Raw genomic sequence first — 17,424 nt, 5'->3', positions numbered from 1 at the left:
TGAAGACAAAATGTAAAAAATCAGATCAAATGTAAACTTCTATACAAATAATCCTCAGTGATGGTTTCATGATACAATGATTTATTTAAATCAACAGTATAGAAAGTTTCACATAATTTGCTATTAAATTTTTTCTAAAGCCTGTGAATAATTTTACTTTTTAGTGTTTTGAGACAAATTAAAAATTCAAGGTTAATTATACACCCACTAGAAAAATGAAAAATACTGACAACACCAAATATAACCAAAATCAATTGAATAAACTGAATAAGGATCTACATTGTAACAAAATCCTGAAATGATTTATATACTCATTAAAATTTAAGAAGTCTCGGTATAATAAATCTCATTATTTAAACTGGCAGTGATTTTCTTGGTTAACTGGAAAGGTAAGGAAATCTTTCAAGTTCAGATTTATTTTGGTAATTCATCCCTAAATCATGCCATTCCCTTTAATTCTTAAGTTTTAACTGTAAAGAGAGTAATAAATGAGGGCACCTGCATGAATTCCTACCTCTCTCTGTTGCATCTGGGTCTGAATGGGAGCACAAAGCAATGTATTCATCCCTATTGATAAAAAAGAAAAAGTTGAAATCAGAAAAAACATGGATGTATTACATCACTAAGAGCCTGGCTTTCCTTCTGTTTGGATCTCTTCCCCCGCCGCCTTTCTATTTTTAACTTGAACAGTGTGACAGATAGAGAGATTTTGTGTCTGCTAGTTCATCCCTTAAATGTCCATAATAGCCAGGGCTGTGCCAGGCTAAAGACAGAAGCCAGGAATTCCATCCAAGATTCCCACATGGATGTTAAGAACCCCAGTATTTGAGTCAACATCTGATGCCTTCTATGTGCATTAGCAGGAAGCTGGTTCAGAAGTAGAGGCGGGACTCTATCCCAGACACTCCAAAATAGGCTGTGGAAGCTTAACTCTCAGCACCACAATGTTCACCCCTTGTGTGTGTTTTTAACAGTTAAAAGTATTTATCAGTTAATAGGCCCTTCATAAGGACTTACACATTAATTTCATTAAGACTTCTGATTGTCCTGTATGATGACAATGAAATCATGATTACTACATCCTCTGTGTGATAAAAATAGTTTTAGAATATGATTTTAAAGGTAGAAAATTTGGTGCTGGTGTTGTGACACAGTGGGACAAACTGCCGCTTGCCTGGCATCCGATATCATAGTGAAGATTTGACCTTTGGTTGCTCCACCTCTTATCCAGCTCCCTGCTAATGCCCCTGAGAAGGCAGTGGGTGATGGCCCAAGTCCTTGGAACCTTGCACCCACGTGGGAGACCTGGAAGAAGCTCTTGGTTCCTGGCTTTGGATTGGCACAGTTCCAGCCATTGAGGCCATCTGGAGAGTGAACCAGCGGATGGAAGACCTCTTTCTCTCTGCCTCTGCCTCTCTCATTCTGTCTTTCAAAAAATAAATAAATAAATCTTTAAAAAATAAATACATAAATAAAAATAATTTTAAAGAGACCTTAGAGCAAACTTCAAAATAATTAATTTTTTAATTAAAGTTTATATATCAGGTTTCTATTCCTTTATTCAACAAATATTGATCCAGACCTTTTATATGTGAAAAAAAAATTATCTACTAAGGCATACAAAAGACAAAATTTCTGGACTCAATGATTTTGTAGTTTAATAAAAGAGTCAGATGAAAAAACCTAAAATACAATGTGAAAAATTCTAAAACTGAGAAATAGAAGAGATATGAAAACACAGAATATAGTGACTAACTCTGTGGTTAGAGAAAGCTACATTTAAATCAGTTTCTGAACTATTTAAACTAATTCGTGATAGAAAATGAACCCAAACAACTGTAAATCCTCAAAACAGCCTTACTTAAAAAAAATGTCAACTGAACTAAACCCTGGGTTAGTACCATAGTTAATTTACATTAGTTTGCAAATTCCTCTACTGTCATAAACTGTAACAGTTTGCAGACTAGCTACTTTGAATAGTACTGGAGTTAAACAAAGTACAAAGCTAAGTGACAGGCAAATTAGAGCAGGAAAAGCATTTTAGGTAGATAAAATAGCATTCATAAATTCATACAGACAGAAAAAATCCATACAAGGGATTGTAAATAATTCATCATGGGTTAAAGCACAGGATACCTATAATGGAAAGGAGATATGGTTGGAGAAGACAAACCAAATAATAAAGGACTCTATAGGACAGTGCTGCGGTGTGTGCTTTATCCTGTAAGCAAAAAAGTGTCAACTTACCATTTTAAATGGAAGTCAACATAAGCAGATTTAGAAATACTAAGAATGGATTGCAAGAATAAGAAACTAGGAGCCAGTGCTGTGCCCTAGCAGGTAAAGCCACTGTCTACAGTGCCGGCATCCATATGGGTGCTGGTTCTAGACCCGGCGCTGCTCCACTTCTGATGCAACTCTGATTTGGTCTGGGAAAGCAGTAAAAGATGGCCCAAGTCTTTGTGCCTCTGCATCCACCTGGGAGACCTGGAAGAAGCTCCTGGCTCCTGGCTTCAGATCAGCTCAGCTCTGGCCATTGGGGAGACCTTTCTCTCTTTCTCTGCCTGTTTGTAACTCTGCCTTTCAAATATATAAATTCTTAAAAAGAAACTAAACACAAAAGCCCAGGAAAAACTAACGAGGGCCTGAATTAAAGCAGTGGATGGAGGACTTCTCTCTCTGCCTTTGCCCCTCAGTAACTCTGTCTTTCAGATATAGAAATAAATCTTAAAAAAAAAAAAAAAGTTATAAAGTATTTATGAAAGTCCCAGTGGGAGACTTTGTGTAAGTAACAAAGATCTCTATATTTCTGTCCTGGCTTAATTACATACTACTTTTTAAAAAACAAGAATTATTTATCTGAAAGATAGTTACAGAGGCAGAAGAGGAGAGAGAACGGAGAAAGACAAAATAGTATCTTTCATTTGCTGGTTCATTCTCCAAATGGTTGTAATGGCTAGGGCTGAGCCAGGATGAAGCAAGGAACTGGAACTCCATCTGGGTCTCCCCTACATGGGTGGCAGGCTGCTTTCCCAGGGAGCCAGATCAGAAGCAGAGCAGACTCTGATATGTGATGCTGGAGCTGCTGGCTGGGGCTTAACACAGCGTGGCAAATGGCTTATCAAGGAATCTGGATGCAAAGAAAGGTGTATATTCAAAGTATTTCTGGTCATACTTACCAGTTATCTCACAGTAATTATCTTCTGAACTCTTACTCCTAAAAAATTAAAAAGTATTTTTATGATCTAAACCCTAAACAATTAGTAAGATTCACAACAGTTGAAAGAGTAGAGAAGGTGAAAGTTTATAGTAAGGTGACTAGCAGAAAATTACATCTTTTTTAAAAACAGTCATCTAATACTGGCTAAAAAATAACGAAACAAGTAAAGGACTCTTTTGAAAATGGCCTTCATGGTTTGTTAATTTCAAGTATGCTTCTCACTTAAAAAATGAGCTCACTTTCTTCACTTAAAAAATAGGGGGCCAGTGCTGTGGGGTAGCAGATAAAGCCACCGCCTGTAGTGTTGGCATTCCCATATGGGCACCAGTTCAAGTCTTGGCTGCTCCACTTCTGATCTAGCTCTCTATTATGGCCTGGGAAAGCAGTAGAAGATGGCCTAAGTCCTTGGGCCCCTGCACCCACCATGGGAGACCTGGAGAAAGCTCCTGGCTCTGGATCGGCCAAGCTACAGCCATTTCAGCCATTTAGGGAGTGAACCAACAGATGGAAGACCTCTCTGCCTCTGCCTCTCTGTAATTATCTTTCAAATAAATAAATACATCTTTTTTTTTTTTTTTTTAAAGTAGTTCATTTCTAAAAGTTTAGCCTTAAAAAAGTTTAAAAGGGATCGGTGCTGTGGCATAGAGAGTAAAGCCATCACCTGAAGTGCCACATCCCATATAGGCACCAGTTTGAGTTCTGGCTGCTGGTTTTTTTTTTTTTTTTTTTTAGATTTATTTATTTGAAGGCAGAGTTACAGAGAAGCAGAGGCAGAGGCAGAGAGAGAGAGAGAGAGAGAGAGAGAGATGTCTTCCATTCTTCCATCCGATGGCCCACTCCCCAGATGGCCACAACGGCCGCAGCTGATCTGATCTGAAGCCAGGAGGCAGAGTTTCTTCTAGGTCTTCCACGCGGGTGCAGGGGCCCAAGGACTTGGGCCGTCTTCTACTGCTTTCCCAGGCCATAGCAGAGAGCTGGATTGAAGGAGGAGCAGCCGGGACTCAAATCGGCGCCCATATGGGATTCTGGCACTGCCGGCGGTGGCTTTACTCACTATGCCACAGCACCAGTCTCGGCTGCTCTATATCTGATCCAGCTCTCTACTATGGCCTGGGAAAGCAGTAGAACATGGCCCAAGTCCTTGGGCCCCTGAACCCATGTGGGAGACCTGGAAGAAGCTCCTGGCTTCTGGCTTTGTATAGGCTTAGCTACAGCCATTGTAGCCACTGGAGAGTGAACCAGCAATAGAAGATCTCGCTCTCTCTTTCTCTGCTTCCATCTCTGTAAGTTCCATCTCTATAACTCTGCCTTTCAAATAAATAAATAATCTTTAAAAAAAAAAAGGTAGGAAGCTAACTGTTGGTACAGATATACTTGTACAGTAGATTTTAATAGCCTAAAGTGGATCTTCATGTAATTTCATCAAAAGTGCTATATGACATATTAAGTGATTCCATTTTTGTATTTTTTTTTAAGATAAAGAAAGTTTGCACTTAAGACATATATAGATAATCCTGCAAGGACAGTCAAAATTTTCAACAGCAGTTAACTTTGAGGAGCAGGTCTTGTGGGAAGAGGGAGTGATTTATTTGAAACCACAAATACTATTTTTCCATTTCTGCATCTCAACAGCTTTAATTAAAATTTAAGAGTAATATATTCACATAGTTCAAAATTAATAAACTATAAAACCAACATGTATCCTCTAGCAAGGCTTTCTCTTCTGTAGGTGATCTTAATTATTTCCAAAGATATTTTATGCAGATATAAATTAATCCATACACTAAGGTCTTCAAAAAGTTCATGGAAAAGAGGGACTATGAAAAAAACTACAAATGGCCAGCGCCACAGCTCAATAGGCTAATCCTCCACCTGTGGTGCTGGCACACCAGGTTCTAATCCCAGTCGGGGCGCCAGATTCTGTCCCAGTTGCTCCTCTTCCAGTCTAGCTCTCTGCTGTGGCCTGGGAGTGCAGTAGAGGATGGCCCAAGTCCTTGGGCCCTGCACCCGCATGGGAGACCAGGAGAAGCACCTGGCTCCTGGCTTTGGATCAGCGTGGTGCGCCGGCCGCAGTGGCCATTGCGGGGGTGAACAAACGGAAGGAAGACCTTTCTCTCTGTCTCTCTCTCACTGTCCACTCTGCCTGTCAAAAAAAACAAACTACAAATGGATTAAAAAACAAGAATTTTTAAAATATTTATTTGAAAAGGCAGAAGAGAGAGAAGAAAGACAGAGATGTCATTCATCCACTAGTTCACTGCCCAAATGGTTACAACAGCTGGGGCTGTGCTAGCTGGAGCCAGCAAATACATCAGGGGGTCTCCCACATGGCTGGAAAGGACCCAAGTACTTGTGTCATCACATTAACAACAAGCTGAAATTAATAGTAGAATGAAGACTCAATCTCGGGGCCGGCGCTGTGGCGCAGTGGGTTAACGCCCTGGCCTGAAGTGCATGCATCCCACATGGGTGCTGGTTTGAGACGGGCTGCTCCACTTTTTTTTTTTTTTCTTCTTGACAGGTAGAGTGGATAGTGAGAGAGAGAGACAGAGAGAAAGGTCTTCCTTTTGCCGTTGGTTCACCCTCAAATGGCCGCCGCAGCTGGCATGCTGCGGCCGGCGCACCGCGCTGATCCGAAGGCAGGAGCCAGGTGCTTCTCCTGGTCTCCCAGGGGGTGCAGGGCCCAAGTGCTTGGGTCATCCTCCACTGCCTTCCCTGGCCACAGCAGAGAGCTGGCCTGGAAGAGAGGCAACCAGGACAGAATCTGGTGCCCCGACCGGGACTAGAATCCGGTGTGCCGGCGCCGCAAGGTGGAGGATTAGCTTAGTGAGCCGCGGTGCCGGCCTGCTCCACTTTCAATCCAGCTCTCTGCTATGGCCTGGGATAGCAGTAGAAGATGGCCCAAGTCCTTGGGCCCCTGCACCCGTGTGGGAGACCCGGAGGAAGCTCCTGGTTCCCGCCTTCGGATCGGCGCAGCTCCGGCTATTGCAGCCATCTGGGGAGTGAACCATCGGATGGAAGAACTCTCTCTCTCTGCCTCTCCTGTCTTTGTGTAACTCTGACTTTCAAATAAATTAATTAATTAAAAAAAAAAAAAAAGACACAATCTCAGGCACTCATATAGGGGATGCAAGCACCCCAAGTAGCATCTTAATTACTGAGCCAAACAATGTTCAATTATTTCCCATTGCTTGTTCACTCCCCAACCCTGTTCAAGTTTTTAAAAAGTATTATTTATTTAGTTATTCGAAAGGCAGACAGAGAAACAGAGAAAAAGAGAGATCTTCTATGCACTAGCTCACTTCCCAAATAGCTGCAATGGCCAGGGCTGGTCCAGGCTAAAGCCAGGAGCCTGGAACTCCATCTTTGTCTCCCATGTGGGTAGCAGGAGCCCAAGTTCTTGGGCCATCTTCTGCTACCATCACAGGTGCATTAGCAGGAAGCTGGAACAAAAGGAAGGTAGCTGGGACTCAAATCAGCACTCAGATACAGGATGCCACTCAGGCAGTGGCTTTACTCGCTATGCCACAGCGCTGGCCCCAGCTGCTCTATTTCTGATCCAGAAATTTTATTTTGATTTTATTTGAAAGATAGAGAGAGACAAAATTACAGAGATCTTCAATCAATTACCTAAATGCCCACAACAGCACGGGATGAGTCAGACTGAAGCCAGGGGCCCAGAACTCAATTTGGATCTCACACATGGTAGCAGGGACTTAAGTACGTGAGCCATCACCTACTATTTCCCAGGTTGCATATTTGAAGGAAGCTGGATCAGAGGTAGAGGAAGAAGGATTGGAACCAGGCACTTCAATATGGGATGTGGGCATCCCACTGTGCCAAAAACCTGCCCCTCAAATAAGTCAGTCTTTAATTCTATTGTTCGGCCGGCGCCACAGCTCACTAGGCTAATCCTCCGCCTTGCGGCACCGGCACACCAGGTTCTAGTCCCGGTCAGGGCGCTGGATTCTGTCCCGGTTGCCCCTCTTCCAGGCCAGCTCTCTGCTGTGGCCAGGGAGTGCAGTGGAGGATGGCCCAAGTGCTTGGGCCCTGCACCCCATGGGAGACCAGGAGAAGCACCTGGCTCCTGCCATTGGATCAGCGCGGTGCGCTGGCTGCAGCGCACCGGCCGCGGTGGCCATTTGAGGGTGAACCAACGGCAAAAGGAAGACCTTTCTCTCTGTCTCTCTCTCTCACTATCCACTCTGCCTGTCAAAAAAAAAAAAAAAAAAAAATTCTATTTTTCCACAAACTTCTTGAAGTACTCTTGTATTTGTATATCAGTATACCCAGATAAATATATATACATGCAGATACTTATAAACATTTTTCCTCCTTTTAAATAAGTGGTAATACACCATGTAGTTGGTTTTGCATCTTGCTTTTTATCCTAATAAGGCTGAGATTTTTCTATTTCATATATTCAAAGAGAATGTGATTTTTGCTAGCCACACAGTAGCCAATTACATAGAAAATACAAAATTTATTATACCAGACCCTTACTGATAAACCTTTATTTTTAATATCATTTGCTATTCCAAAAAGACTTCATTGAATAAAATTATCTGTTCACCATTTCAAACATTTACAAGTATACTGGTAAGAAAAATTCTTAGACATGAAATTGCTGAGTAAATGGGCATGTGTATTCAAAATTCCAAATGATATCAGGGCTGGTGCTGTGGTGCAGCAGGTTAACATCCTGGCCTGAAGCGCTGGCATCCCATATGGGCACTGGTTCAAGACCCAGCTGCTCCACTTCCGATCCAGATCTCTGCTATGGTGTGGGAAAGCAGTAGAAAACGGCCCAAGTCCTTGGGCCCCTGTACCTGTGTGGGAGACCTAGAAGAAACTCTTGGCTCCTAGCTTTGGATCAGCACAGCTCCGGCCATTGCGGCCAACTGGGGAGTGAACCAGCGGATGGAAGACCTCTCTCTGCCTCTCTTCTCTCTGTGTTAACTCTTTCAAATAAATAAATAAATATTTTTAAAAAATATTCCAAATGATATCATATTGTCTTTTATAATTTATACCCCCACTAGTGATAGTGATTTTTTTACCTGCATCCTTAACCAATGAGATTAGAAAACATTTCAAGATAAGTCTAAATTTGTATTTATCTTATGAGAAATAAAGAGGAGCATATTGTCATTTCAGATTTTTGATTTCTGGATTAGGAATGCTCAACTGGTCAAGTCTATGCAAATAATCCAAAATCCAAAAAAATTCTTTACTTTTTTTTTTCTTTTTGACAGGCAGAGTTAGACAGTGAGAGAGAGAGACAGAGAGAAAGGTCTTCCTTCTGTTGGTTCACCCCACAAATGGCCACTACGGCCGGCGCGCTGCCTCGATCTGAAGCCAGGAGCCAGGTGCTTCCTCCTGGTCTCCCATGCGGATGCAGGGGCCCAAGCACTTGGGCCATCCTCCACTGCCCTCCTGGGCCACAGTAGAGAGCTGGACTGGAAGAGGAGCAACTGGGACTAGAACCTGGCGCCCATATGGGATGCCTGTGCCGCAGGTGGAGGATTAACCAAGTGAGCCACAGCTCCAGCTCCCCCAAAAATTCCTAAATCTGAAGCATTTCTGGTCCCATGCATTTTGAATAAGGGATATTCAATTTATATTTTTAAATTTATATTAATATTATATTAAGAATAAGGCTGAATAAAGAAATTTGACTTAGTTTCCATTGTATTCTCATAAATTTTCATACTATTAAAATAACTGTAATGCATATATACTTATCATATATAGCAGCATGTATACTAACTTGCAAAGGCTTTTTTTTCACAAAGTATTTCAGAAAATGGATATAAATACAAAAAGAACATTTTTTAAAAAAACTTCACTTAATAGGAATAAACAACTTTTAAAGTATAATTTGAATATGATCCTTACTTACTGTATAAATGGAACATTTTCTTTTGCTTCTGTTTCTACAAATGAGATAGCAATTGAAGATACACTGATAAAGCATTAGAAAAATTATACAAAGACATTACCAACATTTAAAATAAAGAAATTATTAACTACCCACCCTACTTTCCATCCCCAAGATTCAAGATATACCTTTCAAATCATGGCCAATAATTTAAATCAATTATCTGGTTGAGTAGCCACAGTAACATTTTAATGAAAACAGATTTAGTAAGGACTGTAGTAACATACTTACCTGTGACTTCTGATTTTCTTCCTATTTTCATATGAGATTCTGTCTGGAATACCCTAAAAGAGAATATAAATATTCCTGAAGATATTCAATTTTTAATGAGAATTTTACAGTGTTACAGACTGTTTTGAGCTACATCAAGATAGTACTTTGATTTCAGCTTCCTCTATTTTTTGCTATGTCGTACACTGTTAATACTACATATGTCAAGATTAATTTGCCATATTAAAGTCTGTCAAGGGCAGGATCTGAGGAGCCAGATACAACAGCCAAGCAGGAAAAAGATCACAACAACCTAAGCTCAGCTCACCAGCTGGACCACTGGGTTCGCTGCTGAGATGAGGCTGACACTGTAAACCTGCTCAGGTGACATGAGGCCCATGGTTGTTGATATGTCATTCAGTTGTATCACACCTTAAGGGTGTTTCTTAATCAGCACTTCTCAAGATGGTAAACCTATCCTATGACAGGGAAATACAGGAGACTGGGTTGGCACAATTTTGTGGTGTCATAAAGGTGCAACAGTGAATAAGGATGCTTTACAGCAGCTACAGATTCCATGGTCAAAGTGTACGATGCTATCTCAGGAGATGAATTAATGACCTTGGCTCATAAACTAATTGTCAAGACTCTGGATTTCACACACGGTAACTATTAACTGGAGAACAAGATAAACTGTTAGACATATATCTTTTGAACAAAAATGAAGGAGAACCCAAGGAAAATCAGTGATTACATTTCTGGTATTAAAAAGGCTCTATGGAAGATGGCTGAAAAGGGTATAGCCACACTAACTTAAGCTGCTCTAGGATATGAAAAGTCAAATGAAAGACTATGTTTCCAGGGCTCTGACTGGACGGAAAGTTTTGGCAAAGAAGTACAACAACAACAATGACAAAGACATCATGGGATAAGAGGAGAGAAGACAGAGACACTGCTGCAGCCAGCTGTGTGGTACAGCCAGCTGCTGGTTATTAACTGCCATCTTATGTCAAGGTAGGAAGAAACTGCTGCATACCCCACTGCTCTGAGTTTTGATTAAGACGGAATTCCACAGTCATACACTGACTATTACTTGAGCCCAGAGAGCTGACTGGGGTCTGAGCAAATGCTGGGCTTGGAGCAGGGAAGCCACGTTGTTTCTTTCCCTTCCTAACCTGCACAGAGCATCATACTCAGCAGTGAAAAGCTGTGAAGCGCTCCTCTGTTCTGATCCTACCAGCACCACAGTCAGAATCAGGACAATGTATGGACAAAGGACAGGTCCCCTGCATCCTGCAGCTGTGGTGGTTTTTGGGCATTAGCTCCAGAGCTATGCTCACACATTTTATGTGAGCCAGGAGAATTTGCCTTAGCTTTTGGGAGATAACACCAGAAGCAGCCCACAAAAAAACCTGCTCCCAGCCTGGGAGATCTGGTAATGACCCCACTATAACCCTGCAACATCAGGACTGTAAAAATTTGTTCTAAATTTCTCGGTGCCACTGGAATCTACCTGGTGGTCAGAGGTAAGAACCTGCCTGCATTCTACCTCTCTGAACTCAAACCCTCTAGAGTAAAATTTCCTGCATACCTTATAGTCACCCTACAGGACTAGAACAGGGTTCAGTTCACATCCCCTAGTACTAGGACTAAGGTTACCGGTATTATAAGCCACAGCACCAACTGGACTATCTTAGCAGGATCTGAGGATGGGTCCATCTGTATCACAAAGTCCTAGAGCCACAGCAATTGGTGTAACAAACTCTGGCATCACTCAAGCTTGCCAGTAGGGCAAAGGGGAAGCCAATTCTGTCTCAGCTGCAAGAATAAGGCCCTGGCTATCAAAATTGCCAGGGAAACTGACACCAAACTCTCTGTGGACCAAAGAATCACACCCAAGGAAACCCTTATTTATCTCAAAACCACACTTCTAACCCTATGAACTGCAGCAGACTGAACCACTGTGTGACTTACAGACATAGTTGACATCGATTAAGACAAAAGAAATCACTCAGAGATTACACGCCTGGGCTCACCTAGAACCAAAGCTAAAGCAAAAGCCAAGTGATACCCTGCATTCCAGCTAAACCATAAACTCTTCCAATAAAACCCACTCCATAAAGAAGAAGGGACAAGTACACCAAATGTGCAGATGTCAACATAGGGACACAGGAGACATGAAGAAGCAAGGCAGCATGATGCCTCCAAAGGAACACAGTAATCCTCTAGAATTAGATCTTGAATTGAAGGAAATCTATGAAATAATAGATATAGAATTCAAAATGATTTTAAGGAAACTCAACAAGATGCGAGAAAATACAGACAGAAAAAAGAAATGAGGCCGGCGCCGCGGCTCACTAGGCTAATCCTCCGCCTAGCGGTGCTGGCACACCGGGTTCTAGTCCCAGTCGGGGCGCCGGATTCTGTCCCGGTTGCCCCTCTTCCAGGCCAGCTCTCTGCTGTGGCCAGGGAGTGCAGTGGAGGATGGCCCAAGTGCTTGGGCCCTGCACCCCATGGGAGACCAGGAGAAGCACCTGGCTCCTGGCTTCGGATCAGCGCGGTGCGCTGGCCGCGGCAGCCATTGGAGAGTGAACCAATGGCAAAAGGAAGACCTTTCTCTCTGTCTCTCTCTCTCACTGTCCACTCTGCCTGTAAAAAAAAAAAAAAAAAAAAAAAAGAGGAAATAAATGAGTGATGTGAATGATAATATTACTAATGAGATAGAACTCATTAAGAAGAACCAAGTAGAAATTTTGGAGATGAAATAATCAATCAATGAAATAAATAATACAATTGAGAGCTTTTTAACAGCAGAATGGAACAAGTAGAGGAAAGAATTTCTGACCTTAGGACAAGAATTTTGAAATAACCCAATCAGACAAAAATAAAGAGAAAAAAATTAAAAGAATGAAAAAGTTTATGTGAAATATGGGATACCATTAAATGACCAAATAGTCATTTATAGGTATTCCTGAAGGAGAAGAAAAGGAAAGAGGCATTGAGAACCTACTAAATGAAATAACAGTTGAACATTTCCTATGTCTTGAAAGAGACATGGACATCTAGGTACAAGAAGCTCAAAGAACCAAGCAGACTCAACCAAAAAAGGTTTTCTCCAAGCCATATTGTAGCCAAACTGTCAAAAGTTAAAGACAAGGAGAGAATCCTAAAGACAGTAAGAGAAAAGCATCAAATCACATAAAAAGAAAAACCAATTAGATTAACCTCAGACTTCTGTGCAGAAACCCTACAGACCAGAAGATAGTGGGATGATATAATCAAGGTCTTAAAAGAAAAACACTTCCAACCACAAATATCATATCCAGCAAAGCTATCCTTCAAAAATGAAGAAGAAATAAAGTATTTTCCAGATAAGCAAAAACTGAGAGAATTTACCACCACCAGACCAATCTAACAAGAATTTCTGAAGGGTGTCTTGCACTGGAAGAAAACATTAAAACACATGACACCAAATTTACAAACTTTGCCATTCAAATAAATACTTAAAATTTTTTAATTAAAAAAAGTATGAAGTCCCTAAAAAACTCTACAATAATGGAATACAAAAAAAATTTAAGGATTAATTCAAGATCCCAAACAGTCAAGATGGGATATGGCCATTATCTAGTAAAGTCAATGAACTTCAAAGATAAAAATCTATTATACATGTGGCAAAACATTTAGTTAAAATACCTGAGTTTCATTTTGAAGTACATGGGTTTGATACCCAGCTCTGGCTCATATCTCCAGCTTCCTGCCTATGCAAACTCTGAGAAACAATGGTGGTATCTCAAGTAATTGGATTCTTGCCGCCCATAGGGGAGACCTGAATTGCATCATAGGCTGCTGGCTCATTCCAGGTATTAGAGGCAATTAGGGAGTGAAGTGGAGGATAGGAAATCTTTCTTTAAAAAAAAAAAATAATAATAATCTGAGGCAGCCTTACAAAGATATTTGTTTATGGTGGGGGAGAGGAATCATGTGTTCATAAACTTAGATAGTTTACATAAACATGTAATGCCAGAATGCAAGAAACCACATTAACAAGTTCCTTAAAGAAAGAAAAAATGGAGGCCAGCGCTGTGGCTCACTTGGTTAATCCTCCGCCTGCGGCTCAGGCATCCCATATGGGCCCCAGGTTCTAGTCCCGGTTGCTCCTCTTCCAGTCCAGCTCTCTACTGTGGCCCAGGAGGGCAGTGGAGGATGGCCCAAGTGCTTGGGCCCCTGCACCCACATGGGAGACCAGGAGGAAGCACCTGGCTCCTGGCTTCAGATCAAGGCAGTGCGCCGGCCATAGCAGCCATTTGTGGGGTGAACCAATAGAAGGAAGATCTTTCTCTCTGTCTCTCTCTCACTGTCTAACTCTGCCTGTCAAAAAAAATTTTTTTTTCCATGAGCTTTTTGAAACTTCCTCATATGTAGTACAACTTAAAGAAATGTGACAGATGCTCTAATGCTATGCAAGGGGCAGGATATAACTAAAAACAATATGAAGAAAATGAGGAGAGGGTGGCGCTATGCACCATAGGTTAAGTTGCTGCTTGGGATGAATGAATCCCAATCTAGAGTACTAGTTTGAGTCCTGGATACTCTGTTTCTGATTCAGCATCTGCTCATGCAAATGGAAAGGCAGTGGACAATGGCCCAGGCATTTGGGTCCGTGCCATCCATATGGAAGACCAGGATGGAGTTCCAGGCTCTTAGCTGTACCCTGGTCCAGCCCATCTACTGAGGCCATTTGAGGAGTGAACCAGCAGATGGATGATTTCTGTTACCTTGCCTTTCAAATAGATTAATTTTAAGGGGGGTGGAGAATGAGGAAGGGGAGAAAGTGGGATGGAGAAGAAATATGCAAATTGCCTCATTTATTGTAACTGCCAACAGATATAAAATGATGAAATTTTAATAGAAGCTTAAAATATTTACTAGTATAAAAGTATATTCTTCACTAAAAATGGATTAGGGAAAGGATACAGACTAATTTTACTGCAGCTTATACAAGGTCAAACAATATACAAAGGTATACCAGGCAAATGAAAAAAAAAAGCAGAGTAAAATTTGAATATCAGTCTAGGCAGAATTTGGGTTAAAAGCAATAAAATTTGGGTTAAAAGCAAACATGATTACTTTATAATACTAGAAAGTACAATTCCAGGCTAGTGTTGTGGTGCAGTAGATTAAACCATTGCCTGCAAGAATCCCATATCAGAAGATCAACATTGTGGTGTACAGGGTAAAGCCAACACCTGTGATGCCAGTAACTACCCAAGTGGCCACCGGTTCCCGTCCTGGCTGCTCTACCTCCGACCCAGATCCCTGATAATGGTCTGAGAAAACAGCAGAAGACTGCCCAAATGTTTGGATCCTTACAACCTACATGGGAGGCCCAGATTAAGTACCCAGATCCTGGTTTCAGCCTGGCCCAGCGCTGGCCAGTGTGGTCCTCTGGGGAGTAAACAAATGGACAGAAGATCTCTCTCCCTCCCTGACTCTCCTTCTCTTTCAAAATAAATAAATACATCTTTAAAAAAACAAGAATCCCAGCTGGCGCCGTGGCTCAATAGGCTAATCCTCCACCTTGCGGCGCCGGCACACCGGGTTCTAGTCCTGGTCGGGGCGCCGGAGTCTGTCCTGGTTGCCCCTCTTCCAGGCCAGCTCTCTGCTATGGCCCGGGAGTGCAGTGGAGGATGGCCCAAGTGCTTGGGCCCTGCACCCCACGGGAGACCAGGAAAAGCACCTGGCTCCTGCCTTCGGATCAGCACAGTGCGCCGGCCGCAGCACGCCGGCCGCGGTGGCCATTGGACGGTAAACCAACGGCAAAAGGAAGACCTTTCTCTCTGTCTCTCTCTCTCACTGTCCACTCTGTCAAAAAAAAAAAAAAAAAAAAAAATCCCACACAGGAGTACACATTCAATTCCTAGCTGTTTAATTCCCCGTTAAGTGTACCTGGAAGGCAGTGGAAGATGATCCAAGTGCTTGGGCTCCTGCCATCTCACCCATGTGGGAGACCAGGATGAAGTTTCTGGCTCCTGGTGTGGGCCTTGCCTAGACCTGGAATTTTTTGGCCATTTGGGGAGTAAACTGGCAGGTGAAAGATCTCCTTTTGTCTCTCCCTCTCTCTCTGTCACTCTACCTTTCAAGTAAATGAAATAAATTAAGAAAAAATTCCTATTGGTGCACAGCAAGTGAATCCACCACCTGAGACATCAGCATCCCATAGGGGTGCTGATTCAAGTCCTGGCTCCTTCTTCTGATCCAGCTCCCTGCTAATGTGCTTAGGAAAGCAGTGGAAGATGGCCCTAGTCCTTGGGCTCCTGCGTCCCTGGGGGAGAACCAGATGGAGTTTCAGGCTCCTGGCTTTCACTCGGCCTAGCCTTGGCATTTGGGGCCAATTGGGGAGTGAACCAGTGGATGGAAGATCTGTCTCTCCCTCTCTCTGTAACTCTTTCAAATACAAATAAATCTTAAAAAAAAACAGAAAGTATAATTCCAAATAAAGATATAATAGTGATGACCATGCACCAATGAACACAGATAGCACCAACATTTTTTCAAAAAGATTTATTTATTTATTTGAAAGGCAGAGTTACAAAGAGAGAGAAGGAGAAGCAGAGAGACAGAGTTCTTCCATCTGTTGGTTTACTCCCCAGTTGGCTGCAATGGCCATAACTGTGCCGACCCGAAACCAGGAGCCAGGAGCCTCTTCCACGTCTCCCATGTGGGTGTGGGGGCCCAAGGACTTGAGCCATCTTCTACTGCTTTCCCAGGCCATAGTAGAGAGTGGGATTGGAAGTGCAGCAGCTGGGAATTGAACTAGCGCCCATATGGGATGCCAGCACTGCAGGCTGTGGCTTTACCTGCTACAGCACAGCACCAGCCCCGGCACCAACATTTTTTTAAAAATTAGAAATACAAAGATATTATGAGATATACTATCAATGAGAGAAATTTATCTTTCATGTAAGATTCAGGTCTTGTTCCTGACTTTAAGAAAGTGCTTGGAGTTGGCACTATGGCATAGCAAGTTAAGCCATCATGTACAGTGCCGGCTTGAGTCCCAGCCGCTCCACTTCCAATCCAGCTACCTGCTAATGGCCTGTGAAAGCAGTGGAAGATGGTCCAAGTGTTTGGGTCCCTGAACCCATGTGGGAGACCCAGGATGGGGCATCTGGCTCCTGGCTTTGGATTGGCCCAGCTCCAGCCATTGCGGCCATTTGGGGAGTAAACCAGCAGATGGAAGATTTCTGTTTCTCTTTCCCTCTGTAATTCTGCCTTTCAAATAAATAAATCTTTAAACAAACAAAAAAATAAGCTTTCAGTGTTTTCCTTTTAAAAATAATGCTAAATAACAAGTTTTACAAAACAATTCTCTAATACTAAATACAGATTATTCAAATCATTACAAACATATTTATTTTGACACACATAAATGCATTATCTATACTATTCTAATCATTTTTCTTCTCAACTTACTTTATAGTATCTGCAAAGCTGACTCGGCGAGAACTCTTCTTACTTCTGAAAGCATTGGATTCCTAAGGGTAGAGAATATACAGTGTAATTCTTAATAAAACTACTATAAATTAGGCCTCCAGAGTACTTTAGACAGAGATCAAGTCTTATTTTGAATTAATTTGATATAATTTTCCAAAATATCTCAAGGTAGAAACACTGAACAAACATGAATATGATTTTTTCAACATGAATGATATTAGCAATAATGACAAATGACACAGAACAAGAAAAACAAAGACAGGGGCAAAACAAGTAACATGTTGTCTGTTATGGCAACATAGTATTTTTTTTAATTGTGGTGAAGTACATATAACATAAAATTTACCAACTGGACTCTCCCTATACTTTTGGAGATTACTCAACTTTTTACCTGTGTATAGTAACAAACACTTAACACTAATTTACCATCGTAACAATTTTTAAGTGTACATAGTTCAATAGTGTTAAGCATATCCACACTGTTGTGCAACTAATCTCCAGATCTCTTTTCATCTTGCAAAACTTTAACACTGTACTCAATAAATGACAATTCTTTTTT

At 41.8% G+C, this 17,424-nt stretch overlaps 1 protein-coding gene across 6 annotated transcripts in view; it reads right to left on the bottom strand.

The window, feature by feature from the left end:
- The window catches only part of KNL1 (kinetochore scaffold 1), a 76,903-nt gene that overhangs the window by 41,878 nt on the left and 17,601 nt on the right, over positions 1–17,424 (bottom strand). For 4 of the 6 annotated variants that reach the window (XM_008269188.4, XM_008269189.4, XM_070053997.1 and 1 more), the window contains exons 5-9: positions 16,845–16,906; positions 9,393–9,445; positions 9,123–9,156; positions 3,180–3,217; positions 515–567 (exon numbers count right to left, since the gene is read on the bottom strand). In XM_008269188.4, coding sequence (XP_008267410.1) covers positions 515–567; positions 3,180–3,217; positions 9,123–9,156; positions 9,393–9,445; positions 16,845–16,906 — 240 coding nt within the window. The remainder of the gene's footprint in view (positions 1–514; positions 568–3,179; positions 3,218–9,122; positions 9,157–9,392; positions 9,446–16,844; positions 16,907–17,424) is intronic. The other 2 variants (XM_070053998.1, XM_070053999.1) reach the window with 1 other exon arrangement.

The sequence above is a fragment of the Oryctolagus cuniculus genome, chromosome 12 (assembly GCF_964237555.1).
Source record: "Oryctolagus cuniculus chromosome 12, mOryCun1.1, whole genome shotgun sequence".
Classification (NCBI taxonomy): domain Eukaryota; kingdom Metazoa; phylum Chordata; class Mammalia; order Lagomorpha; family Leporidae; genus Oryctolagus; species Oryctolagus cuniculus.
The sequence above is the reverse complement of the archived record's forward strand: the minus strand, read 5'-3'. Positions and strand labels throughout refer to the sequence as shown.